Raw genomic sequence first — 27532 nt, forward strand, 5'->3', positions numbered from 1 at the left:
GGTTAAATCACAGAGCCTAGGACTTGCCAATCAGAAGGTCAGCGGTTCGAATCCCTGCAACGAGGTAAGCTCCCGTTGCTTGGTCCCTGCTCCTGCCAACCTAGCAGACGTCAAAGTGCAAGTAGATAAATAGTTACCACTCCGGCGGGAAGCTAAACGGTGTTTCCGTGCTCTGCTCTGGTTCGCCAGAATCTGCTTAGTCATGCTGGCCACATGACCCAGAAGCTGTACACCAGCACCCTCGGTCAATAAAGCGAGATGAGCGCCGCAACCCCAGAGTCGGCCACAACTGGACCTAATGGTCAAGGGTCCCTTTACCTTTACCTTTACTGGTGCCATATGGGGAGTCAGCCATGTGGGGAGAGCAGTAGTCGGGTTGCAGACGTAAGGTGTGAAACTGGCCCATAAATCTCCACTGTGCTTTAAGTCCTTTTTGCCTTTTAGCTGCTATAGACTTGAAGGTTGTTTGATTGCTGCCTTTAAGTATTTTTTTATTAGCTGCACACCTGTTGACAACTGTTTTCATTAGATTTCTTTATAATTGTGTACATTGACTTGTGAGCCTGTGTGGAAAGGGCCCCCCCCCCATTTAATCCTGTAAATAAATAAATAGACTGGTGTGCTTGCTTTTGGGGGGATTTTCCTCCTGGTGGCAAATCTTGCTAAACTGGTGTCCAGAGAACTTCACATTCTTGTCTGTAACCAAGACCCCTTCCTCTGCAAACTGGCCATCAGTGAGCTGATAAAAGAACACACACACACACCCTGGGAAGAAAGGAAGAGGATAACTTGCATTTTGTAATGAATCCCAGCAGGAGACACTCTGTTGAAGTCTCTACCCAGCAAGAGCTATTTGGGGTTGATGCTTTCGGTTTCACTCTGCCTTTGAATCAATGAATAAGTTGTAGGGAAAGCAGCTATGGTGAAACAGTAAAAGGTTACTGATGCAAAATAGTACAAATCTTCCATTTGATCCAAAACACAGTAACTTATAGGGTTTCCAAGCTCAATTCTAAGTGTTGGTGCTGACCTTTAAAGCCCTGAACAGCCTCGGTCCAGTATATCTGAAGGAGTGTCTCCACCCCCATCGTTCTGACACTGAGGTCCAGTGCTGAGGGCCTTCTGGCAGTTCCCTCACTGAAAGAAGCCAAGTTACAGGAAACCAGGCACAGGGCCTTCTCGGTAGTGGCACCTGCCCCGTGGAACGCCCTCCTACCAGATTTCAAAGAGAACAACAACTACCAGACTTTTAGAAGACATCTGAAGGCAGCCCTATTTAGGGAAGCTTTTAATGTTTGATGCATTACTGTATTTTAATATTTTGTTGGAGGCCCCCCAGAGTGGCTGGGGAAGCCCAGCCAGATGGGCAGGGTATAAATAATAAATAATAATAATAATAATAATAATTATTATTATTATTATTATTATTATTATTATTGGATGGACTGAAATTAGAGTCGGCAGGAAGGCACTCTGGCTGATGGAAGATGCCTTCAGTTCATCTTCTGGGAGCCTCCTCCTCCCAGCCCCTGTGCCATAATAGCTCACCCTGTTCAGCAGGGTCCCTGGACCTTGAGGAGAGTTGCTTTGGCAAGCTCCAGGGTGGGAGGCGGAGGTTGCTTTTGGGAAGAGGGGCCAGAACAGGAGTTGGCTGTTTTGTCGTCATCCTCTGCTTGCTAACTTCCTAGAAAGGTCTGTGTGGGGCTGGTTTTTACACTGATGAATTCTGGATTCTAGAATCCAGACAATTAGCACACAGCATAGCCTCCACTCCAGGTTGTTTGGTGCAAGAGTTTAATCCAGACCTGACTCTCTGTAGGAGAGGGGTTGTAGCTCAGCTTTAGGACACATGCCTTGCATGTAGAACAGAGGCAGGCAGTGTTGTTGGAGTACAGTTCCAGGCCATTGGAGGCTGGTGTGAGTTAAGAGTCATTGAACTGTAAAGTTGAAAGGGACCCTGAGGATCTCCAACCCCCTGCAATGGACGAATATGTAGCTGTCGCATATGGGGATTGAACCTGCAACCTTGGCATTACCAGCACCACGCTCTAACCAACTGAGCTATCCAGTCCAACAACATTAGAAAAGGCTCCCAAGTTAAAAACCTGGCCTCTCTATTCAAAAGGATCAGGGAAGACCTCCTGGAGTTTGCTAAGGGTGCTGGGAATTGTATCTCTGTGTGAGGGGGAAACTACAATTCCCAGGATGTACAGTGGTACCTCGGGTTACAGACGCTTCAGGTTACAGACTCCGCTAACCCAGAAATAGTACCTTGGTTTAAGAACTTTGATCCAGGATGAGAACAGAAATCGTGTGGTGGCGGCGCGGCAGGAGCGAGAGGCCCCATTAGCTAAAGTGGTACCTCAGGTTAAGAACAGTTTCAGGTTAAGAATGGACCTCCAGAACAAATTAAGTTCTTAACCCGAGGTAGCACTGTATACTGGATGCACAGTCATACCTCGGGTTACAGACGCGTTTCAGGTTGTGCATTTTTGAGTTGCGCACCGCACCAAACCCAGAAGTACCGGAACGGGTTACTTTCGGGTTTTGGCGTTTGCGCATGTGCAGAAGCATTAAAATGCGCTTTGCGCATGCACAGAAGTGCCAAATCGCGACCCGCGCATGCACAGACGCAGCACTGCAGGTTGCGAACGTGCCCACATGGATCACATTTGCAACCCAAGCGCCCACCATACTTTAAATGTATGGTGTGGCTATAGCCAGTCTCCTCTAGAATATGGTAACTTTCTCTTTCTAATCCCTCAGCTTCAGAGCAGATGGTCCATCTCATGTTTTCATGCCCAGTCCATATTTCAGTACAAGAATATGCATGTGATTCCATAAGAGAACACAGAGCAGATAAACCATGGGTTTTTTTATTAAGACCTAGTAAAACACACTTGGAGAGACAGGTCTACTTTGCATCTAGATGGTTTGCTTTATTTTATTTTGTTGTTGCAAGTACTGTATGTTTGAAATTGTAATTGGGACTCCTTGCCTGTAAAATGTGATTTTTATTACTGACTTCAAAGGGTTGTGAAGATGAATGGAGCGTGGAACTGACCCACATATTATAAAGAACAAGGTGGCAGAATTCTGGACTGTGCCACTTAAGACTGCCAGTTCCTGCCAAAGGGATGGTAATAGTTTTTAACATCCCCCCCCCTAAAAGAAATCCCCTTCATAGGGGTATGCTAAATGTTTCCCCCCCCCCCCCAATGTGCTAGTTGACTGCATGGTTGGAGGTTGTGTGTATGTCTCTCTGTGTTTTAAATGAGTAATGTTTTTAAAAAACATGGCTGCCCCTGCAGTGATACGACCCAAAATTCTACCACCTGATTATGAAGAACCAAAGAATGATTCTAGCTTTGAGAGGCATTTTATGCAATCAGCTGACTATGGAAGTATTTGAAATCATGATTAATATGCTGCCTCTTGTATTCCTGCTGGGCTGCGTATTAGGATTTCCTGCTCTCATTTGTTCCCCAGAGGACAAGGACTGGAGACAGATGTCCACTCCCATGGGCCAGCCACCATATTTCATGCTGCTTGTTCCGCCTCCGTGAAGGTGCACTGGCCTTCTGCCCTCTGGGAATGTGTTTGGGTTTGTTCCCTCTGTTGGAGCATCAGATTCCTGTCAGCACGGGGGCGATTTATGGCCAGGCCTGCTCTTCCCCCCGTTCATGGAGGCGGGAGAGCCCTGTCCTGCTGCAGAATTTATTTCCTGCCCTCTGCTCCCACCTGTTGCAGAACACGCTCTTTATCTCGCTTAACGATGCCTCAAAAAGCCTGACAGCTTGGCTTCCGGCGGCCATGCAGGGAGCTCTGGGTGGCCTTGGCTGTGGTCCCTTTGCCACCCTGGGCTCCTTCACGCTGTGTGACTCTGGGCAAACAAGGTGGGAGCTGTCAAATGCAATTGGGGAATCCAGGGAAACAAGTCTGTACTCTGGCTCTGAAACATCCTCTGCAAAACTGCACAGGGAAGGGACTTTTTTTTGCTCCTTCCCAGTTCTGATGGTGTGGGGGCAGTGGGAGGCCATTTCCCACTTGCTTCTCTGGTCCACAGAAGCAAACGCCTGGGGTTCCTTGAATGCTTCTCTAGAGCTTCGTTCATGACAAGATTGGTGGCAGCAGGCAAGCTTCCGTGAAAGCCAAGTTTGCTCACAGTGATCAGTCTTCTCCACACGCCTTATTATACCACCTCAGAACAGGTTGTCCTTCTAACCCATCAATCTCCTTTGCCTAGCAGTGGGTCCCTGGGTTCTAGGTTGGGTAGGTGCATGACAGGGCAGGGCTCTCTTGCACCTTTAGTAACTGTGCAGACAGTTAGGGTACTGTAATGTACTGTACACAAGGGACGTGGGTGGCGCTGTGATCTAAACCAGTGTTTCCCAACCTTGGGTCTCCAGCTGTTTTTGAACTACAAATCCCATCATCCCTGACCACCGGTCCTGCTAGCTAGGGATGATGGGAGTTGTAGTCCAAAAACAGCTGGAGACCCAGGGTTGGGAAACCCTGATCTAAACCACTGAGCCTAGAGCTTGCTGATCGGAAGGTCGGTAGTTCGAATCCCCGCAACGGGGTGAGCTCCCGTTGTTTGGTTCCAGCTCCTGCCCACCTAGCAGTTCGAAAGCATGTCAAAGTGCAAGTAGATAAATAGGAACCACTCCGGCGGGAAGGTAAACGGCGTTTCCATGTGCTGCTCTGGTTTCTCCAGAAGCGGCTTATTCATGCTGGCCACATGACCCGGAAAAACTGTCTGTGGACAAACGTCGGCTCCCTTGGCCAGTAAAGCGAGATGAGAGCCGCAACCCCAGAGTCCTTTGCGATTGGACCTAACTGTCAGGGGTCCTTTACCTTTTTTAATGTACTGTACACATGGTTCAGAAGCTGCAGCTATTGCAAAATGACCAGCTGAGTGTCACTTGGTGACAGTGTAGAAGTGGGCATTCTCGATTATAGCAGCCATCCTCTGAATATGGGGTGAAAGCAATAATAACCTTCCAATGCATTAAAAAAAACATTTACTGTATAACCAAGTTTCCTGGACTCTGCCACTTCAATTTTTTGTTTGTTTTTTGCGCTGCTCTGTTTTATTTGTGATAAACAGTTGTGTATTTATCTTCTTTTCATCCGGTTTTTAAGGAAACGTTAACTGATTATTTTTTTTGCATTTTCCCTATTGTGTCTTTTTATTGTAAGTCACTTAGAAGTTTTTATTATGTTAAATAGTATATTTAAGAAATAAATAAGTGAGTTGCAGAGACAGCCTATCAAGTTAAATTTATTTTGAATAATATTTTAGTTTAATTCCCCCCCCCCTTTGAACATGTGTGCTTGAAGAAGAGGTCTCTGAAACCCCACAGCTTGCTTTGACTGTTAGTTGCTTTGGAACAGAATCACTTCACTTTATGGTTGCCAAGTCATTTATTGGTCCCTCCAGTAGGAGATGGATTTGCAGACTTTAGCATGAGTTAATATTTATCTCTGCAAAGTAGAAGTTTCTATCTTTTGATTTAGTTTAAGGTATATTAGCAGGGGCCAGCAAAATGTTGGCAACTGTATTTCACTTACAGAACTAGTGCTACAGTTCTAGATTCAGGTAGGTAGCCGTGTTGGTCTGACACAGTCAAAATGTATAGAAAAATAAAAAAAAATGTCCAGTAGCACCTTAGAGACCAACTAAGTTTGTTCTTGGTATAAGCTATCTGAAGAAGTGTGCATGCACATGAAAGCATGCACACTTCTTCAGATACACTGCATGCACACGAAAGCTGATGCCAATAACAAACTTAGTTGGCCTCTAAGGTGCTACTAGAGGGACGCAGGTGGCGCTGTGGGTTAAAGCCTCAGCGCCTAGGACTTGCCAATCGAAAGGTCGGCGGTTCGAATCCCTGCGGCGGGGTGCGCTCCCGCTGCTTGGTCCCAGCGCCTGCCAACCTAGCAGTTCGAAAGCACCTCCGGGTGCAAGTAGATAAATAGGGACCGCTTACCAGCGGGAAGGTAAACAGCGTTTCCGTGTGCGGCTCTGGCTCGCCAGAGCAGCGATGTCACGCTGGCCACGTGACCCGGAAGTGTCTCCGGACAGCGCTGGCCCCTGGCCTCTTAAGTGAGATGGCGCACAACCCCAGAGTCTGTCAAGACTGGCCCGTACGGGCAGGGGTACCTTTACCTTTACCTAAGGTGCTATTGGAAGAAATTTTTATTTTATTTTGTTCCAGCTACGGCAGACCAACACAGCTACCTACTCGTAACTAGAACTCTGTCTTTCCAGTCTTGTACCCACCACCACATTGTATCTTCCTGATATAAGAAAGATTGCTCTGATGTAGTTCATGGAATTCCAGGAGTTTGGGTTTGCAAAAACTTACAGATTCTGAGCTTTGCAATTAAAAGCTGTGATGGCACATCTCCACATTACTCTGTGTGTGTTTGTCTCTTTGTGTTACCTGGCATTCTTTCTCTCTTATCCATCTCTCTTAATTCTCACCAGCTTTTCAGACACAACCCTCTGTGTTTATGGGCTGTTTTCAGGTAAATAAAGGCCTTCCAGTGAGATCTAATCACCTGGCAGGGCCTCCTTTTGTCTGCCTCTATCTCCTGGCCCTAGGGAGCCAGTCATGCACTGTTGGAGCCAAGGGAACAGCCTCCAAAGGCCTATTGTCTTATCTGAAAGAAGAGGATAATGCAGAGAGTTAAAATTCATGAGCTTCTAATTGTCCCTTCTTCTCTGATGCTGATGAAGACTCCACTGGAGAGGTTTGCAAGGACAGGAAAAGAGGCTCTGGCAGAATGGATAAACAGGAATTGGCGAACCTTAAATGTTTCCGTCCCTTCTCATGGTTAAAAAAGTTTTTTTTTCTGGTGGTAGTAATGGTGGGTGATAGTCAAATTTATATCAAGACCAGGAGAAGAGCCATAGCAGGAAGCTCCTCTAGCTTGCAGTGCTTCCAACATCTCTTTAATGCCTGATCCATCCTCACAAGAACCATGTGAGTTTGGCCAGTTGCTTCTATTTTACAGAGAACATTTGCCGCTGAGAATGTGCCAGGCCAGGGATTGGAAATGGAATCCAAGAATGAAGGTGTATGGCCCTGCTATTTGTGTCTTGAACCTCTGGTGCTTTGCCATTGATGCTCCATCATTTCATCTATGGCCAGTCCAGCAGACTTGGCTCCATGCATTGAGGTTGCCATCTAGTATTAAGTACCAAGACTGTCTCAAAAGCCGGTCGGCTGATCCTCAAGGGCCAGTCCTCACAAACCAAGCTCTATAAAGCTCCAGCCTTAGAGACTCTCCTGAGTCTTGAGACTCATGCTGCTCTTCTGAGGCTGCTGAATTCTACTCCTTTTCTTATTGCTGGCGGCTGCTGAAGATCATGTTGCATACCTGACTTTGACCTTGCATCTGTTTCTGGCCTTTTTATCCAGCCCTCTCTGTCCACCTCAGATCTTGACCCCTGTCTGATTCTGACCATGCCTCTGCCTGAAGGAGACATCTTTATTCCTCTTGACTGATGGATGTTGAAGGTGTGAATCTGCTCTTTGCCTTTTAGTCATGCAGTGTAGGAATAACATAAGAATCCAGCCTGCTAAACCTGGAAGGTAGCCCATCCAGGAGAAGGAAAACTCTGGTCCTAAACCTCCACTGCCTTGCATGACATCTTTGGGAGAAGAAAAGACTTTAGGAGGATTCCTTTGCACAAATCCAGAGTGGAGTTCCTAATACAGTTGGGTGGCTCCTTGTATGCCTCCGTTTCGCAACTCTTGCAGCCCAGCTGGTGACAAACGTATTGCTCTGCTTTGACCCGCATCAGTGAGGTTCCTTAGGTGCTGCTAACACAGTGGTTTGACTTCACTCCTGGAGGTGCACTCCATTGACTCTTGAAACAGACAGATGTCAAGAACACCAAAAGAGCCTATGAGCGAAGCAGTGTAAGGTTCGTGCTCCCAGGAGTGACTCATAGGCTCTGGCAGAAGCCATGGACAGAAACCAGGCCCTGGTGCTGGAATAAATTAAGAACTCGCTGAGATCTCTTCCCATGTGTGTCAGGATCACCTTCTACCTAGCTCCAGAGAACATTATTGTTCCCAGTAAGCCTTGCTTAATGGTGTGGGGCATCTCTGTCTTTTGGAAAGTGAACATTCCCTACAGACCCTGTCCAGGTGAGAAAGGGCAGAGTAGTTAAAACTCTCAGTTCTGAAAGGAGTTGCTTGCATCATACATCTTTTAGACCATCTTCAGACCCCTCAATCTGTTCGGTGGGACTTCTTGCTTTCGACTCACCAGTTTTAAATCTGTACCTTGTTGCCTTGGATGGGGAACCCATGACCTTCCGGATTGTGTTAGACTCCAGCTCCCATCAGCCCCAGTCCCCAACCACCATTGATGATGGTCAAGGATGATGGGAGATGTAGTCCAGCAACACCTGGAGGGCCGCGAGTTCCCCAGCCCTGTAGCTCAGGAGCAGTTGTTGCTATCATGAGATTTGCCTTCCCAAGGGCAAGGAATGAGTCTGTGGGTTACGAACCCAGCATTGTCAGACCCAAGTACAATCTATAATTGTACTTCAGCTCTTACCCAAGAGATCCCTTAAGAGGCATCGCTTAGAAACAGTTGCCTAGCGAACATCCTTACCTAAGCAGTCCCTGAATCACTGAAAAGGAGAAACAAACAGTGGTTCCTAAGACAATACCTGTGGGGACCAGTGAATAAAATGTTGAGACCTGTCTCTCTGCCTCCCGTTCTCCATTGACAGAACAAGAACAAGAGCGACCAGCTTCTCAAGGTTACTGCAAGAGTGAAAATTAAAGCATAAAGCTGAAACAAAGATGTTGCCGTGGGAGAAGAATTGTGCAGGCCTTTCAAAGCAGCCTTCTTCCATCTTAGGCCCTCAGATGACGACAATGGGACTATAACTCCCATCATCCCTGCCCATTGGCCAAGCTGGCTGGGGACGATGGGAGTTGTAGTCCAATAACACCTGGGGACCCAGAGCTGAATAAATACATTTAAATGACCTGGATGATGCAGGCACCTTAGCCGCAACCAGTTTTTAATAGGCCATATTTCGCATAAGGCTTGGGCATTGATTCCTCTCATGGACGTGCTCTAGCACTAGCCAACCAAAATGCAAGCCAAAGGCTCGTTCTGTACCTGCTCTAAGTACAAACACCAACAAAGGGCTGTGACGGGGTTAACCTTGTATGCCCCTCTGCTTCCCACTCCCATTTGCCTGTGGCTTGGTTTGTAGGCAGCAGAAAGCCGCAGAGGTTTGTAAAATAAGGGAGAGGGCTCTCTGTGATGCATTGTTGGTCGCGCAGTGAATAGGGAGGCCTTTAAGAGCTGCCATGTTGGACCGAGAAGCTGTGCTGTGTAATAAAGAGAGGAACTCATTAGACTTTTCTGTGGGGAGGAGGGGGCATATGGGAAACGGAGGGGGTCTAGGCTGAGCTCCCAGCTTGCCAGTTGCCCTAAAGCCCTGTCTCTATTAAGGGGCTCAGTCCTGGAAATCTCATCACAGTGACAACCTGCAGCCTGCACTCCTGCTATGTGAAGGACTTAAGTGGCTTTGAAATGGATACTCTATTTAGCCATTTCCCTGTGGGGAACTGGAAGGTGCCACGTTGAATCACGAAGCCTGTTAATACTGGTGCCCTTGGGATGCTAAGAACAGAGACACTGACACTCCCAGCTGTATCTTAAGAGTGGCTCCACATTTTATGCAACGACCTTGTTTTTGCCGCTGGCATTACTCTGGTATTTCCTACAGTGTACCCACAAAGCATTAACAGTTATGCGCCTTTACAAACACACATGTTTGCACACATTAGGAAGGTGCAGCTGAATTCTGGCTTCTCTGGGTACACAGGTGCTTCAGGACATGGGAGCAGCACTCCATGTCAAGCAATTGCTGGGCAAAATGCAGACCTGCTCATAATTAAGTTTAATGCTGAACTTCCACTTGGAAAATACAAACCTTTCTGTGAAAGGGAAACTTTTGGGTTCTGACATGACTCTACGATTCTATGAAAAGCAGAATTCGCATGTTGGAGAAAGACACTGCTGCGGGTGGGTTTTTGCATAAGTCCCTGCCCACATGAAAATTATGTCGTCTCCTGCAGCTTTTACCAACTCAGAAGCACACATATATTAATTGTGTATAAGTCATTGCAGTCTATATATATTTGGTCTTGAACATTGGTCAACCTATCTCACTGTTGACAGCTTTGGAGAGAGGAAGGTCCCTTCTAATACCACTGTGGGTGGATCTAAACACGGGTGCAGGGGCTGGGGGAGAACGCTATAAATAAGTCAGAAATTAGATCATTTCAACAAAAGAAAAAAATATCCATGGAAAATTGCGCTTAAAAATTTCTTGCTCTCTTGCGCCATCTGGTGTTGCATGTTAATTGCACATTCAAATAGCTGTTTCTTTACCAATGTAGCTGAGTCCTGAGTTTAGTCATTTGGGATAGACATTGACCAAAGCAGTTGACACTTTTACGTGTCTACAAATGTATACTATAAAAATATGTGTTTCCTTCCAAGCGGCATCCACACACCATCTCCATGCTGGCTTATACGCTGTTGTTGTTTAGTCGTTTAGTCGTGTCCGACTCTTTGTGACCCCATGGACCAGAGCACGCCAGGCACTCCTATCTTCCACTGCCTCCCGCAGTTTGGTCAGACTCATGTTTGTAGCTTCGAGAACGCTGTCCAACCATCTTGTCCTCTGTCGTCCCCTTCTTCTTGTGCCCTCCATCTTTCCCAACATCAGGGTCTTTTCCAGGGAGCCTTCTCTTCTCATGAGGTGGCCAAAGTATTGGAGCCCCAGCTTCATGATCTGTCCTTCCAGTGAGCACTCAGGGCTGATTTCCTTAAGAATGGATAGGTTTGATCTTCTTGCAGTCCACGGGACTCTCAAGAGTCTCCTCCAGCACCATAATTCAAAAGCATCAATCCTTCGGTGATCAGCCTTCTTTATGGTCCAGCTCTCACTTCCATACATCATTACTGGGAACACCATTACTTTAACTATACGGACCTTTGTTGGTAAGGTGATGTCTCTGCTTTATAAGCTACTAGTAGTCTAATACAGAGAAAGCTTGTTATCTTATCAGCTTGAAGGACGATGAAACTTGTAGATACAGTCACTTAATTGGGAGCTGTGGGGTTCAATCAGCTACTGACTCTGTTGATCAGCTGTTACGCATTAACAGCAAACAGCTGGTTGATGCAATCAGCTGTCACCACCGAAAAGGTGATGGGTGCAAGTGCTGACAAAACACCAAGGCAGGGAATCTCCAATTTAGGGGCTAGATCTGGCATGTTGCTTAATTTCACCTGGGCCTCACATGCTTCTTTTTCCTTTTCCTTTTCCCTTTACTTGCGTATATGTAAACAGAACATTAATTAACACTGAATTTCCACTTGGTTCCGATTTGTGTGGCCTACTTTGTTCCTGAACACGTTTGAAAGTGTGGATACGGCTGGGCATCAGCTGACCTGATCTGCGTCTTCCAAACTGTTCTTAGGCATGGGGCTATGTCATACAGTGGTCCCTTGGGTTACAGACGCTTCAGGTTACAGATGCTTCAGGTTACAGACTCTGCTAACCCAGAAATAGCACCTCGGGTTAATAACTTTGCTTCAGGATGAGAACAGAAATCGTGTAGCAGCGGCAGTGGGAGGCCCCATTAGCCAAAGTGGTACCTCAGGTTAAGAACAGTTTCAGGTTAAGAACGGACCTCCGAAACGAATTAAGTTCTTAACCTGAGGTACCACTGTACTGCGCAACTTCTTGGCTGATGTGGGGTGGAGATGTTGAGTCAGGGTCTGCTGTCAGCACCTCCAAAGCTCCCCTCAGGTGCTTTTTGTTTGTATGTGGCTCTTGCTGATCTTTTTTCTTTGGGTTAGTAGCTCCTGACTGAAAAAGTAGTTTTGCATCCCTGTACCGAGGCTGTTTACGCCCCCCCCCCAAGCCTTTGGAATTGTTGAACTCCCAGCTCCCATCTTCCCAAGCCAGCTTAGCCAGTGGTCAGGGATGATGGGAACTGTAGTGCAAAAACATCTGGGACTTAAGCCTGAATAACACTGGACTGAAGGGTGTAAATCTAGTTGGGAATTAAAGAGTTCGGATAGGCCATGTGAACAAACATATTTCAGACTCCTCGATTACCGGCAACACATTTTTGGAGGTAGTCTAGGCTGTGACCTCAGAAAACTGCTATCAGTTAGGAAGACTCGGTAGAATGCTGCCATCTTTTTCTAGCAAATCAGACCTAGCTCAGAATCCAACGCCAGCGCCTTTCCAGAATTTCAGGCACGGGTCTTTCCAAACCTCCCTGAAGGTGCTGCGAATTGTGCCTAGTCCCTTTTGTGTGGGGCTACCTTTGAAGGTGACCCGAAACAATTAATCCAGAATGCGGCAGCTAGACTGGTGACTGGGAGTGGCCGCCGGGACCACATAACACCGGTCCTGAGAGGTCTGCATTGGCTCCCAGTACGTTTCCAAGCACAATTCAAAGTGTTGGTGTTGACCTTTAAAGCCCTAAATGGCCTCGGTCCTGAATACCTGAAGGAGCGTCTCCACCCCCATCGTTCAGCCCAGACACTGAGATCCAGCACTGAGGGCCTTCTGGCGGTTCCCTCATTGCGAGGTTACAGGGAACCAGACAGAGGGCCTTCTTGGTAGTGGCGCCCGCCCTGTGGAACGCCCTCCCTTCAGATGTGAAGGAAATAAGCAGCTCTCCTATCTTTAAAAGACATCTGAAGGCAGCCCTGTTCAGGGAAGTTTTTAATATTTAATGCTGTATTGTTTTTAACACTCGATTGGGAGCTGCCCAGAGTGGCTGGGGAAACTCAGCCAGATGGGCGGGGTATAAATAATAAATTGTTGTTGTTGTTGTTGTTGTTGTTGTTGTTGTTTTGCATGTGGTCCTGCCACCACAGAACTGTTGCCCTCCAGTTGGAGACAGTAGACCTGGGGTAGTCAACATGGTGTGCTCCAGATGTTGATGGACTACAATTCCCATCATGCCCTGCCCACATGGCTAGTGGTGGGGGGTGATGGGAGTTCTAGTCCAATAGCATATGGAGGATACCATGTTTGCTACCCCTGCAGGAGTACTGGATGAGATATGTCAGTAGTCCAAAATGAGAAGGACTGAGTTTTTTGGGAAATGAATGAAATCTTAAATCTAGCTTCCGTTGAAAAAGTTTTGTCAAGGGCACTGAAGCCCACCACACGGCATACGTTGTTCAGCTGCTCTTCTAGCTTCTGAGATTTATCTAGGCCTTACCCGTGTGTACAGTGGTACCTCAGGTTAAGTACTTAATTCGTTCCGGAGGTCCGTTCTTAACCTGAAACTGTTCTTAACGTGAAGCACCACTTTAGCTAATGGGGCCTCCTGCTGCCGCTGCGCCACCGGAACACGATTTCTGTTCTCATCCTGAAGCAAAGTTCTTAACCCGAGGTACTATTTCTGGCTTAGCGGAGTCTCTAACCTGAAGCATCTGTAACCCGAAGCGTATGTAACCCGAGGTACCACTGTACTTTCGAGCATATCTTCACAATCTTAAGGGCTAGAAAACTGCTGTTCGAAAAGGAAATGCATGCTGAGATTCTTCACAATTGTGTGGTGTTCAGCACCAAATTATTTGAGTTTTCCCCACTGAATAGCTGCCTATAAAGAATCTTGTTTTCAGCAGAGGGTACAGAGCATAGGCCAGGCATCCCCAAACTCGTCCCTCCAGATGTTTTGGGACTACAACTCACATCAGTGGTCAGGGATGAAGGGAACTGTAGTCCCAAAACATCTGGAGGGCTGAGTTTAGGCATGCCTGTTGCTTAGCTCCGGGCTGCTGTACATTAGCTTGTTTGTTGTGGAGTCATTTGTTAGGGTGGGAAGGCTGGGTTTGTTTATTGCAGGGTCACTCATAAGAACGGAGCTCAAGAGACATGATGGCTGCATGGAGTTTGTATATGCTGCTTATCTATTGTGGTTAGAGTGGCCTGCCGAAGTGCTGTTTTCCTTTTGCAAACAAGAGTTTGTGCTGGGAGATATTGCAGATAGCAGGGAGGTGAAGGGGGCGTGGTGAGGGAGGAATCTTATAACCCTTCACTCCTGTGATCCCTATTGTATTGTAGGCAGGGAGTTCTCTGCGCAAGCACCCAAATTCTCTGAACAACCCATCCCTGCGATCAACTAGAGCAGTGTTTCCCAACCTTGTGCCTCCAGATGTTTTTGGCCTACAATTCCCATCATCCCTAGCTAGCAAGACCAGTGGTCGATGATGGGAATTGTAGTTCAAAAACAGCTGGAGGCCCAAGGTTGGGAAACACTGAACTAGAGTCCAGTGTTTCCCAACCTTGGGTCTCCAGCTGTTTTTGGACTACAACTCCCATCATACTTAGCAAGCAAGACCAGTGGTTAGGGATGATGGGAAGTGTAGTGCAAAAACAGCTAGAGACCAAAGGTTGGGAAACACTGCGTGAATGTTGTTGCTTTATCTATCGGGGGGGTCGTTTTGCTCCAGTTTTAGGCTGTGTACAATGGAAAGCACCCCCCAAAAAACTCCCCCAACCTGGGAATTGTTCATTACCCCACACAGAGCTACCATTCCAAGCACCCTTAAGAAACTATAGTTCCCAGGATTCTTTGGGTGAGGAGACATGCTTCGAATGTGCTTTAAAATGTGTGTTCTAAAAGAAGTCACCTTTTGCCTGGTCCTGTGAATGAATAAGCAAACAAACACATTAAGGATATCAATTGGAGTTTTGGAACTGCTGGGTGATGCCCAAGAAGCAGCTCACAGTGAACTCTAGTGCCAAAATTGGCACTAGAAAAGAAGAAAAATGGAGCTGGTTTCCTAATCCGGACTTTTAAGTTAAACTCCGGTGGAATGATCGTAATTGTGAAACACTTTTTTATTTAAAAAAACTGTGAATATAACCCACAAGCAGGGCTACCGTATAATACAAGTCATTTTATTATGGTTAATGGCCAGGGATACCATATAGACTGAGTCCACATTCACCATGTAAGGAGAATGTCAGCAATTGAGCAGATCCACAATATACATGATTTAAAGCACATTCAACACACATTCAAAGCACATGACTTCCTCCAAAGAATCCTGTAGGTGAGGGTGTTTGGGATTGTAGCTATGGGAAAGGAAAACTACAGTTCCCAAGATTCTTTGGGGGAAGTTATGTGCTTTGAATGTGCATTGGTTACGCTTTAAAATTCAGCAGTTCTCAACCTGTGGGTCCCCAGATGTTGTTGGACTACAACTCCCATCATCCCTGAACTCTGGCCTTGCTAGCTAGGGGTGATGGGAGTTGTAGTTCAACAACATCTGGGGACCCACAGGTTGAGAAAGGCTGTTTTAAATGAATATTGCGAATCTGCTGTTGGCTTCACCACCCTAAAAATGGAAACACCCTTAATTTCTGAGGGGGGCGGGACACTAAATACAGACCTTTTGCAGGAGGGGAAAGTGGACTAAAAGTCTCTCTCACCCCCCCTGTATTTCCTCCCCAGCTTTTCTAACCTATGTCTCCTTTGGGCAGGGTCATTCCTCTCTTCCCACCCCCAGGGGAAGGGATTAGGTTACACAGCTCTGGTAACAATTCCAACCTGTTTGGCCTGGAATGTGGCATTTAGGGTCTTGTCACAGGAAATTCAGTCTGTGTTGAAAGCTAGAACTGCAAACAGTTTCATGGCTTGCCGGGGTTGGGGGCGGTGGAAAATGCTGTTTGAACCGAAGGAACTCTGTCCAGGCGTTATGGGTCATGGTGAGGGCAAGAGGCTGGGAGTTTAGGACTAAATCTTTTTAATGTTTCCTCCTTCCCATGCAACTTCCCTGTAAGTAATGCACAGTTACGCCATTTGCCTGCTCAGTGTATGGCTGTGAAATATACTCCGGAATCGAGAGTGGATTTCATGCTCTTTATTCGGCTCATAGTGGTGAGGAGGAATGGAAGTTCCCCCAGAATGGAATGGAAGTTCACCCAGAATTATTTACACAATGGGCCCCATGTGATTGGCTAATTCCAGGATTCTCCTGCAGGCGAATCATGTTGCAGATTCACTTCCACCTGGAGCTGGATTGGTGGCTCCTGTGGACCAATCAGACTGCTGCATTCTGGATCCTATTGTTCTAGGACCAATCAGACTGCTGCATTTTGGATCCTATTCAACTCAGTACATAACACCCTGACCTCCAGCCCACCCCAATCCCAACTGCCCTGTCTCCAGTCACTTACTCCCATGTATATTGTATCCCAGCATATTCCTGATAAAGTATGACCCTCCTCAGCCATGAGGTGTCATTCGGCAAGCAATTTTCTCTCTTCCTCAAGTCTCGCCAGCTGCAAAATAAAATCAACAACTTCAGTCCTAAAAAAAGGGTCAACAACTTTGGTCGGCCCTCACGCACGTTCACTTCATCAAATTTTGAGAAAAATTTGAGCACCCCTGAGTCCCCATCCCACAGCCCTGCTCACAATTGTGAAGAATATTCCTGCGTTGAATGGTCATTAAGAAAAAGAGATAGGAATAGGCCTATATCTATGTGGACTGTCCCTGGATCAAGTGACTTTTCTTCTTTAAGGTTTCAAAGTTCTTAACCTAGCTCAAGGTAGTCATCTGAACTACCTGATGACCAATCACAGACAGTGCATCCCTTGAAAAATAAGATTTTGGAGCCATCTTGCCACCAAATGGCAACTACACATTTGGTGCCTAGCTTATATACCTGAGTTTCTAACACTGTATGATCAGAAGGTTGACAGTTCAAATCCCTGTGACGGGGTGAGCTCCTGTTGCTCGGTCCCTGCTCCTGCCAACCTAGCAGTTCGAAAGCACATCAAAGTGCAAGTAGATAAATAGGTACCTCTCCGGCGGGAAGGTAAACGGCGTTTCCATGCGCTGCTCTGGTTCGCCAGAAGTGGCTTAGTCATGCCGGCTGTACGCCGGCTCCCTCGGCCAGTAAAGCGAGATGAGCGCCGCAACCCCAGAGTCGGCCACAACTGGACCTAATGGTCAGGGGTCCCTTTACCTTTTTTATGATTTCAGAAGATTGGTCATCAACAGTGGGTGGCATGGTGGGGGTGGCAGCAGCGCTTACCTGACTAATGTTTAGTGGGAAGGAAAGGTCTGGGAAGTCAGCGTGGTGGAAACAGATGCCAGCAGAGCCAATCCAGCACTCCTGCCGATGCGTTTACACTGCACCACACTGTCCACTGCTGGGAGTCAGTTTAATGTGTTACAGTGTTTTTTGGGGGGTACCTATGTGCCACCTTAACGACTAACAGATTGATCGCAGCATATCGTGAACAACTAGACCCATTCATTATGGATGAAAACATTTATTCATAGCATAATCTTTCATGGACCAAGGCATGATTGATGCATGACTAGATGAATGATTTTTTAAATTTTATTTTTGTATCTGATGATAAAATGGGCTTCTGTTTGTGAATACTCATGCCCCAATCAATCTGTTAAGTCTTTTAGGTGCCAGAAAAAAATGTGGGGGTTTGTGAGAGATTTTTAATGCGAGTTGAAATGCAGCCAAAGTTCGTAAATTACTTTATAGATTCAGAATCTTGGAGGTGTTATTTGTAATGCCTGTCCCTCTGATAGCTCCACGATGCTAAGATATCCCTCAAACTTTCTTGACTCTGTTCTGCCTTCTGAAGTTCCTTTAGCTTGCGGCTCTCCCCAAGTCAGTACCAACCAAGGTTGACAATATTGGGCAAAGCGGATGCAGTCCCTGCCCCTCTGCCTAACCCTCCCCTTTCGCAGTGTGAATCAGGTGAGCACCCTTTGCCCATAGAAAAAAAGAGCTCTACCTGCTGAAGGATCCCGTTATTCCTGGGATCTAGTCACCCTGGCCCAGAAATCCTGTGCCCTCCAACAGAGGGACCTACCTTGCAGTTTGAGAGCAGCTGCTTTCAAGCGATAGCCAGCTGTGCACGAAAGCATGTGGTTTGGTCTGCTGAGAGGAATAAAAGTGGGAAAGGGGAGATGTGTGGCCCTAACAGCTTCTTATTTAGAATTTGATGGTTAATTATTTTATTTTATTTTATTTATTACGCCCTTCATCCTTAGATCTGAGGACAGTTCACAACATAAAATTCACAGTATGAAAACACAAAATACAGAATTAAAATACAGTAAGAACAAAAACCAATGGGACGCGGGTGGTGCTGTGGGTAAAACCTCAGCGCCTAGGACTTGCCGATCATATGGTCGGTGGTTCGAATCCCCGCGGCGGGGTGAGCTCCCGTCTTTCGGTCCCAGCTCCTGCCCACCTAGCAGTTCGAAAGCACCCCTAAGTGCAAGTAGAAAAATAGGTACTGCTTTATAGTGGGAAGGTAAACGGCGTTTCCGTGTGCAGCACTAGTGCTGGCTCGCCAGAGCAGCTTCGTCACGCTGGCCACGTGACCCGGAAGTGTCTCCGGACAGTGCTGGCCCCCGGCCTCTTAAGTGAGATGAGCACACAATCCTAGAGTCGGACACGACTGGCCCGTACGGGCAGGGATACCTTTACCTTTAAGAACAAAAACAAACCAATAACACACACAACCCTCTCCACAACACTTTTAAAAGGGCATCAGGTGTCAAATCAGTCACCTGGCACCTAAAAGTGTATAACAAAGGTGCCAGACAAACCTCCCTGGGGAGAGCATTCCACAAATGGGGAGCCACTGCCAAAAAGGCCCTGTCCTCGTGTTGCCACCCTCCAGACTTCTCTTGGAGGAGGCACATGAAGAAGGGCCTCAAAGGATGATCTCAGGGTCCAGGTAGGTTCATATGCAGAGAGTGGGTACCCTCAAAGGGAGAGTGTTCCCCATAATGTTGTGGTGGTGTGGGTTTTTTTGTAGTTCTCAGAGAATTGGCTTTGGGGGTACCCCTGCAAGAGAGTAAGAGTAATAAAAAGAAATTGTTATTTAGGGGAACTGAATTTAATTCTAAATTATATTCCGGAAATGTGGGAGATTTCAAGGGGTTGAAAAAATGGATGTACCGTGCTATATTAGAAGCCAAAAATCTTGTTTTGATTAATTGGAAGAGCCGCAAAAAGATTCCATTTAGTGCATGGATTGATAATATGAACAGATTAGTTACATACAAACAAATTGCATGTCAACGCAAAATAAAAATGGATCAATATGAAGAAATTTGGAATGAATATTTAAGCGATAAGGCGGATAGTAGTGGGAGGAGAGAGAGGTGGGGAAATATTGTTAAAAAAAGGTGTAGTCATAGGTATATCAGTGTATTCAAATCTGAATTGTCAAATTGTGTTATTATTGTCATTATAGTTTTTGTTGTACTGTATGTGTCTTTTGCGGTTGATGTTTGTATCAAAAAAATGATTAAATAATTTAAAAAAACCCCCTGCAAGAGAGTCTCCTCATAGGCTCCTTGGAACCCTGTATATGTATAGCTTGCTGGTAAAGCTGAAAATGATTTTTTTGTTCACATAGTGCCCCAAAGGAAGGAAAACCCAGTGCCCTGGGCTGTGCAAGCATGGAATGGAAACATTCCCTTGGTTTGGATGCTGCATGGACTATTTATGTGAGTTCTGTAGCAAAACAAACAACCCCACGCTTTCCACACAATAATTTTGAGTTGTAGAAGCTGCCTTAAGATAAAAAAAATAAAAAATGAAACGAAACGAAAGGCTGACATTTTTAATAAGTTTGGGTGTTGTTGTTTAGTCATTTAGTCATGTCCGACTCTTTGTGACCCCATGAACCAGAGCACGCCAGGCACTCCTGTCTTCCACTGCCTCCCGCAGTTTGGTCAAACTCATGCTGACAGCTTTGAGAACACTGTCCAACCATCTCGTCCTCTGTCGTCCCCTTCTCCTTATGCCCTCCATCTTTCCCAACATCAGGGTTTTTTCCAGGGAGTCTTCTCTTCTCATGTTGCGGCCAAAGTATTGGAGCCTCAGCTTCAGGATCTGTCCTTCCAGTGAGCACTCAGGGCTGATTTCCTTCAGAATGGAGAGGTTTGATCTTCTTGCAGCCCATGGGACTCTCAAGAGTCTCATCCAGCACCAGAATTCAAAAGCATCAATTCTTCGGCAATCAGCCTTCTTTATGGTCCAGCTCTCACTTCCATACATCACTACTGGGAAAACTTTTACTATATGGAGCTTTGTTGGCAAGGTGATGTCTCTGCTTTTTAAGATGCTGTCTAGGTTTGTCATTGCTTTTCTCCCAAGAAACAGGCGTCTTTTAATTTCGTGGCTGCTGTTTGGGTGTACAGTGTCCCAAATTTCCGCCTGACCCTCCCCTATTTGTTTCTGCAGCGGTGGAGACGCAGAGCACAAGTTCGGAGGAGATGGTGCCCAGCTCCCCCTCTCCGCCCCCACCCCCACGTGTCTACAAACCTTGCTTCGTCTGCAACGACAAATCATCCGGCTATCATTACGGGGTCAGCTCCTGCGAAGGCTGCAAGGTGAGTGGAGGGAGATTCCCCACCCAACAAGGCGCTGTCGCACGCCTCAGCTAACCCTCTGCGCTGGGGGGCTCCTTGCAGCGCAGCTCGCCCGAATCGTGAGTTCAAGCAGGCATCAGGCTCGCAACTGTTCAGGCCAGGAGGGTGGGTTGGCTGTTTCACGCAGGCCTCCTTTCCTCGTCCAAAGGAATGTTGCAGCAGGGAATTTGAAGCTGCATGCCAACACCCAAAAAAACAGATTATGCAAGCAAGATGAAATGTGCAAAACAAGCATATGCATGTTGACTTGCATCCTCCTGTGTCCTGGTTGTTGAATTGGGGGGGTTTCTGGTTGCAGAAAATTCTGCACCTACTTCAACATCCGTCAGGCTGAGGCTGAATCCGTACATATGGAGCATGTGTTTTCCACCTTGGGAACCTTTGAGGGTTGGTTGGTTGGTTGCTGGAACTGAGAGCTATAGTTAAAAGTTTCTCCTTGACTCATTCAGCCTGTGAGGCTGTGTCCCCCAAACCATGCCCACATGCTCCACACCTGACTTGCTCCACAACTTGGACAGCTGGGCTTTTACTATGCACCTATCATTCACCTGCCAGCAGATGATTGACAGGTGGTGGTCTCCCCTATCAAAGCTGGCCTGCAGACTGAGTGGGAGATAAAGATCTAGGGCTCCTGGCTGAAAGAGTTCCCCACCACTGCCCTTTATCTCCATACTGAGGGAAGGGAGAGATAGTGACTTGCCTAAGATGATGTTTGGGCTCAGAACTTCCTGGTTCACATACTTCCTGGCCCCTTACAAAATGCCAGCTCTTTAAGGGGCAACTTCTGTTAAAGGATCGCAAGGGGCAGGACAGTGGAAGACCCTCTGCCTGAGATTTTGGGAAAGCTGTCGCTGCTACTGCCAGTCAGGGAAGACTGTCCTGGGCTGATTCATTACAAGTCAGCTGCTTATGATGCACAAACATTTAAAAATCAGAGGTGGGCCAAAGAACAAGGGGGTCTCACAACTTTTTCTGAGTGCCCTAAGTGTTTCCCTGTGTGGGGTAGTGAGTTCAGTGGAAGGAGGGGCCAAATTACAGGATATCAGTAGGATATTACTCAAATTATTTATTATTATTATTATTAATTCAAATTATATACCACCCTTTATCAAAAGATCCCAGGGTGGTGTACAATTGTTAAAAACGCATTACAGAACACCAGTGATAAAAATACAATGAAAACACATTATAAAAAGTACACTGACAGACAGCCTAATATTAAAATAGTCATTGTAATAACAGTCCTCTTCTCCACACTTTCACAGGCCATAGATTATTTAATAGCCATGAAGGGATCCCTGACCATTAGGTCCAGTCGTGACCAACTCTGGGGTTGTGGTGCTCATCTCGCTTTATTGGCTGAGGGAGCCGGCGTACAGCTTCCGGGTCATATGGCCAACATGACTAAGCCGCTTCTGGCGAACCAGAGCAGCACATGGAAACGGTGTTTAATAGCCATAGGCCTGTGCAAAGAGGAATGTTTTTGCCTGGTGCCTAAAGACATGCAATGATGGCGCCAGGTGAGCCTCTCTGGAGAGAGCATTCCGCAATTGGAGCCACCACAAAAAAGGCCCATTTCTGTTGTTGCCTCCCAAAGGTGACCTTTTTTTTTTTGGAGATGATCTGGAGTGTAAGGAATGGAAGAAACTGAACAGGAATTGAATTGATTTGGAGCAGGATAAATTGGGAAATTAACCGGGGGTAAATGAATCGAAGAGGTACTGTTTGGGGGTATCTGACTTGGGCCGCAAATTAAGCAAAGAACTTAAACCTGGGGGTGATCTGGATGGGAAATAGTTGGTTTGCCTTCCGTGCCATTTAAAGTCTAAACTGGCATGTGCATATTTGCAAATTGTATGTACATTTGGGTCTGTGGACCCATGGCCCAAAGTCACTAGCTACTCCCCTGATCTCAAGATTCAAAACTCATACTGCCATAGCCAGGTCTGAAGATTCACCCTGGTAAGCGACGACATCTGAAACAGCCTCCGAGCTACAAAAACGGTCCTACCTGAAGCAGCGAGTTTTGGAGAAGGTGGCAGTGGATATCACAATTTGCACTGGGAAAGGAGACTTGGAAAGGAGGCTTGGAACTACCTAAATGCCTTCCTTCCGCATCACCCACCTGGTCACCTGTTCCTCTTTCTCTCTCTCTCCCTCTCTCTGACCTTTTAGGGCTTCTTTCGCCGAAGCATCCAGAAAAACATGGTCTACACCTGCCACCGGGACAAAAACTGTCAGATCAACAAGGTCACCCGCAACCGCTGCCAGTACTGCCGCCTGCAAAAGTGCTTTGAGGTTGGCATGTCCAAAGAAGGTGAGCTCTGTTCTAAGCCCGGGGGGGGGGGGGTAGTGTGTGAGGGATGATAGCAAATGAGATTACAGAAGGTAAAACAAGATGGAAAGCAAAGGGAGGTTCCATTCAGGGCCCTTCAGATGGGGTGGTATGCATGCCCCCCGCTCGTTTGGCATAGATGCAACACACTTTGAAAGTGTCAGCCTGTGTGTGCAAGGACCATGTCTGCCTTACTGTTTTATGTACTGCAACTGCCTGCTTGTAGGCAGAATTAGTCATTTGAATATTTTGTTTTTTGTTGGCAACAGCCATTGGCAGATTTTCTTTGTCCCCACCCCCCCACCCCCTGGATTTGGACATGGACCATTTCACGTTTAGATGATGGGTACACAGGAACATTTCCCCCTGTATCCTCACATCTGTGTGCATGCACATATTTGCATGCATCCCAAATGGGACCTCACTACAGTGGTATATCGGGTTAAATACGCTTCAGGTTACATACGCTTCAGGTTACGGACTCCGCTAACCCAGAAATTTGACTAAACTGCGGGAGGCAGTGGAAGACAGAAGTGCCTGGCATGCTCTGGTCCATGGAGTCACGAAGAGTCGGACAGGACTAAACGACTAAACAACAACAAAACCCAGAAATAGTACCTCGGGTTAAGAACTTTGCTGCAGGATGAGAACAGAAATCATGCAGCGGCGGCGCAGCTAAAGTGGTGCTTCAGGTTAAGAACAGTTTAAGGTTACAAACAGACCTCCAGAACGAATTAAGTTCTTAACCCGAGGTACCACTGTATTGCAAGGAGTGGCCTGCGCATAGGTCCCTCCTGCCGGCCTCTGTCACTTTACTTGCCGCGCATCAAATGTAGAATTTTGTAATACCAAGGCCTGTGTTGCCAAGATACAATCGCAGGGACATCTAAGAGGAGGCACACAACCCAGGCCAGCGCTTCTGAAGGGATCTTTGGCTCCCGCAGCCTGAAAACTCCTGCAAAGCCATCTGCTTTCTGTATCTGGTTTCGCTGCTGCGTTTCCTTCCACGGTGGTGCTTTTCAATGCATTCCACCCCCAAGGAAAAGCATTTGGGGAACATTTACCTTGGAACTGAAAAGGCAACGTGGGTTTTTCAGGAAAGCTGCGTGAGCGGGAGACTGTCGTTTGCAGCTATTCCCGCCTTGCTCCTCGAGGCGAAAGAAACTTCACACACAGAGCCTTGCCGATATTCTGTTCTGATGAAACGTTTTCCATGTGTATTCCTTGGAGGGGAAATAATTCCGAGAGCACTCCCACAGAGGAACAAACAAACAAACAAAACTCCCAGTGGAGGGGGAGGTACTTTAGTCCCTGCCCCGCTTGGGGAGTTTGCCGTCCCTTTCAAGAGTGCTGTCAGCTGCCCAGCCCTTCCAAGAGACAGAGAGCCTCTCAGCGGCTGTTGCTTTTACTCCCAACTGCTTAGGCATGTCTTCACGCTGGCCTGGGCCAGGGCTCACATTAATCACCGTCTCTTTAAGAGCCCCTAATTAGGAATGTCTATGTCTCGAAAGCTGGCAATTTATTTCCGAGGGCCTGTCACTTTAAAGGGAGAGAGGCGGTCGGTGGAGAGGATTGGGCAAGGGGCGTGGGGCATGGCTGGCTGGCTGGGGAAGGAATGTTATCCCGATGGGTTGTCACTACAGAGACAGGAAACGGATGGCCTAAGGGATTTGGGCCAGCGCAGCCCCTCCTCCCTTTCCCTCCCAGTATCCCATGTAGACTCAAATGGGGTTTCGTGCTAAGCGGGGGGGGGGGGGGAGCAGCATTGCAGAAAAACCAAGGAATTGGGGAGTTGAGGTGCTCACCCCCACAGCTAGACTTCTGCTAAACCTCTATGCTTTCGCCTCTTGAAAGCAAAGGCATAAGCTTGAGTTTGTGCTGGGGAGAGTAGGTTTGGGGGGGGGGGAAATACCCTGAGGCAGTAGGGTTCTCAGTTTGCTTGTGTGTTGCCCCCCCCCCCCCCCGCTGCAAAGAGGTCTATAGCTTGGCTGGCAGCAGCCCCCCACCCCCTTCAGCATTGTGCTGACTGTGGCTAAAAGTGTATATCCTGCCAATTGGCGTATCCTGTTCCCAGATCCCTGGCGCTTTATCCTGGGGTGAACAGGAAGGGCAGCCTGGGAAGGCTCAGGCCAGCGAGAGTGCACACGAAACCCCAGGACTCTCGGTAAAGGGAGGGGTGCCGGCAGAGCCTGGGGAAGGGAGGGGGGGGGAGTTACTGGTGCTGTTGCTGCTCCTGGTACCCCTAAGTTGGAGAGAGAGAGAGGGAAGAGTATAAAGTTTCTCCCCACCCCACGTCCCACCTGAACACACACATGCCAGCCCAAGATAAACTCCTGAGAAATCATCGCAGGCATCTCCAGATTCCTTGCCCAGGGGGCACTGGGTCTCTCTGGTTTTCTTTTTTTGGAAACATCTGGAGCTTGTTGCTCAAGCAACGCAGCTTTGCTCTCCGTTGTGGGATGTGTAAGGAAGAAGGCTGAGGACTGGGTAAATGCAGAATGAAGTTGGCGGGGCAATAATAATAATAATAATAATAATAATAATAATAATAATAAATTTAATTTATATCCCGCCCTCCCCAGCCGAAGCCGGGCTTAGGGCAGCTAACAACAATAAAATAGTACAACATTCTAAACTCATTTCATTCTAAAATCAGTTCAAATCAGATTAATGGCAACCACTGGGCTAGAGTTCTGTGAGGATTGCCAGAGGAGGGGGTCAGGCTGTGCGCTGGCCAAAGGCCTGGTGGAAAAGCTCAGACTTGCAGGCCCTGCGGAAAGATGTCAAGTCCCACAGGGCCCTAGTCTCTTGTGACAGAGCGTTCCACCAGATCGGAGCCGCAGCCGAAAAAGCCCTGGCTCTGGTTGAGGCCAGCCTAACCTCTCTGCGGCCTGGGACCTTCAGGATGTTTTTGTTTAAAGACCGTAAGTTCCTCTGTGGGACATACCAGGAGAGGCAGTCCCGTAGGTACGAGGGTCCTAGGCCTTATAGGGCTTTAAAGGTTAAAACCAGCACCTTAAACCTGATCCTGTACCCCACCAGGAGCCAGTGCAGCTGGTATATCACCGGGTGAATGTGATCTTGCAGCAAGGACCCCGTAAGGAGTCTCGCCGCGGCATTCTGCACCCGCTGGAGTTTCCCCTAAAGGACCAGCCTTCCCTGAGAGTGAGGGACTGTGAGTGCAATCCTAGAATTGGGACACCAAGAGACATCTAGTCCAACCCCCTGCAATGCAGGAATCTCAGCTAAAGCATCCCTGCCAGATGGCCATCCAACCTCTGCATAAAAGTCCCCCAGGAAGGAGAGCCCACCAATTCCCGAGGGAGAACAGCTCTTACCATCAGAAAGTTGTTTTTTTCCTGGTGTTTAGTCAAGTTTCTTGTAACTTGAATCCATTGGTCCCAGTCCTACCCTCCAGAGCAGGAGAAAGCAAGCTTGCTCCAGCTTCCACAGTCTTACGATGTGCCATTACTCAGAAGTAAATATTCAATGGGACTTATTTCCAGGAAAGGTTTCAGCCAATGGACGCTTCAACCACTTTTGATAATGAATGCCATGAGGTAGATAGGATGGAGGGTAAGCAGTCTTAAGGGTCTGGAATAACTTGCAACCCTTATTCCATCAGTGACACGTTAAAAATCGCCACAGCACAAGATGTCCCCCAGACTGTCCTTTAAAATAAATGAATGAATTATTATTTAACCAATCTGGTTTGGTGTACAAAAGGGAGATTAAAATTTACAAAGAGCTAATAAAGGTGGCGCTGTGGGTTAAAGCCTCAGCGCCTAGGACTTGCCGATGGAAAGGTCGGCGGTTCGAATCCCTGCGGCGGGGTGCGCTCCCGCTGCTCGGTCCCAGCGCCTGCCAACCTAGCAGTTCGAAAGCACCTCCGGGTGCAAGTAGATAAATAGGGACCGCTTACCAGCGGGAAGGTAAACGGCGTTTCCGTGTGCGGCTCTGGCTCGCCAGAGCAGCGATGTCACGCTGGCCACGTGACCCGGAAGTGTCTTCGGACAGCGCTGGCCCCTGGCCTCTTGAGTGAGATGGGCGCACAACCCCAGAGTCTGTCAAGACTGGCCCGTACGGGCAGGGGTACCTTTACCTTTACCTTAATAAAACCACATGGGACACGGGTGGCGCTGTGGGTTAAACCACAGAGCCTAGGACTTTCTGATCAGAACGTCGGCGGTTCGAATCTTCCACAGTTGTGGGGTGGCCAAATCGGTTTATTTCCCAAGGTAATTTCTATCTATTCCCCAGATACACTAGATCAGGGTTTCCCAAACTTGGGTCTCTAGCTGGTTTTGTACTACCAACTCGCGTCATCCCTAGAACGCAGGACCCATGGTCAGGGATGGTGGAAATTGCAGTCGCAAAACAGCTGGAGCTCCAAGTTTGGGAATCCCTGCTCTATAGAGGTAGGCTGCACTCAATTGCTAGGAAAATAGGAAGCTGCCTTATACTGGTCTATCTAGCTCAGCACTGTCTACACTGACTGGCAGCAGCAGTTCAGGGTTTCAGACTGGTTTCTCCCAGCCCTAACGGGAGATGCTGGGGATTTGAACCTGGGACTGTCTTCATGAAAAGCAGATTCAGGTAGGTAGCCATGTTGGTCTGATGCAGTTGAAATACAGTGGTACCTCAGGTTAAGTACTTAATTCGTTCTGGAGGTCTG

At 47.4% G+C, this 27532-nt stretch overlaps 1 protein-coding gene across 3 annotated transcripts in view; it reads left to right on the forward strand.

Moving 5' to 3' along the window:
- Positions 1-27532, forward strand: part of RARG (retinoic acid receptor gamma) — a 120260-nt gene that overhangs the window by 83603 nt on the left and 9125 nt on the right. For all 3 annotated transcript variants that reach the window (XM_081898817.1, XM_081898818.1, XM_081898819.1), the window contains 2 exons: positions 20335-20483; positions 22698-22839. In XM_081898817.1, coding sequence (XP_081754943.1) covers positions 20335-20483; positions 22698-22839 — 291 coding nt within the window. The remainder of the gene's footprint in view (positions 1-20334; positions 20484-22697; positions 22840-27532) is intronic.

Source organism: Podarcis melisellensis (assembly GCF_964234715.1).
Source record: "Podarcis melisellensis genome assembly, chromosome: 2".
Classification (NCBI taxonomy): Eukaryota; Metazoa; Chordata; class Lepidosauria; order Squamata; family Lacertidae; genus Podarcis; species Podarcis melisellensis.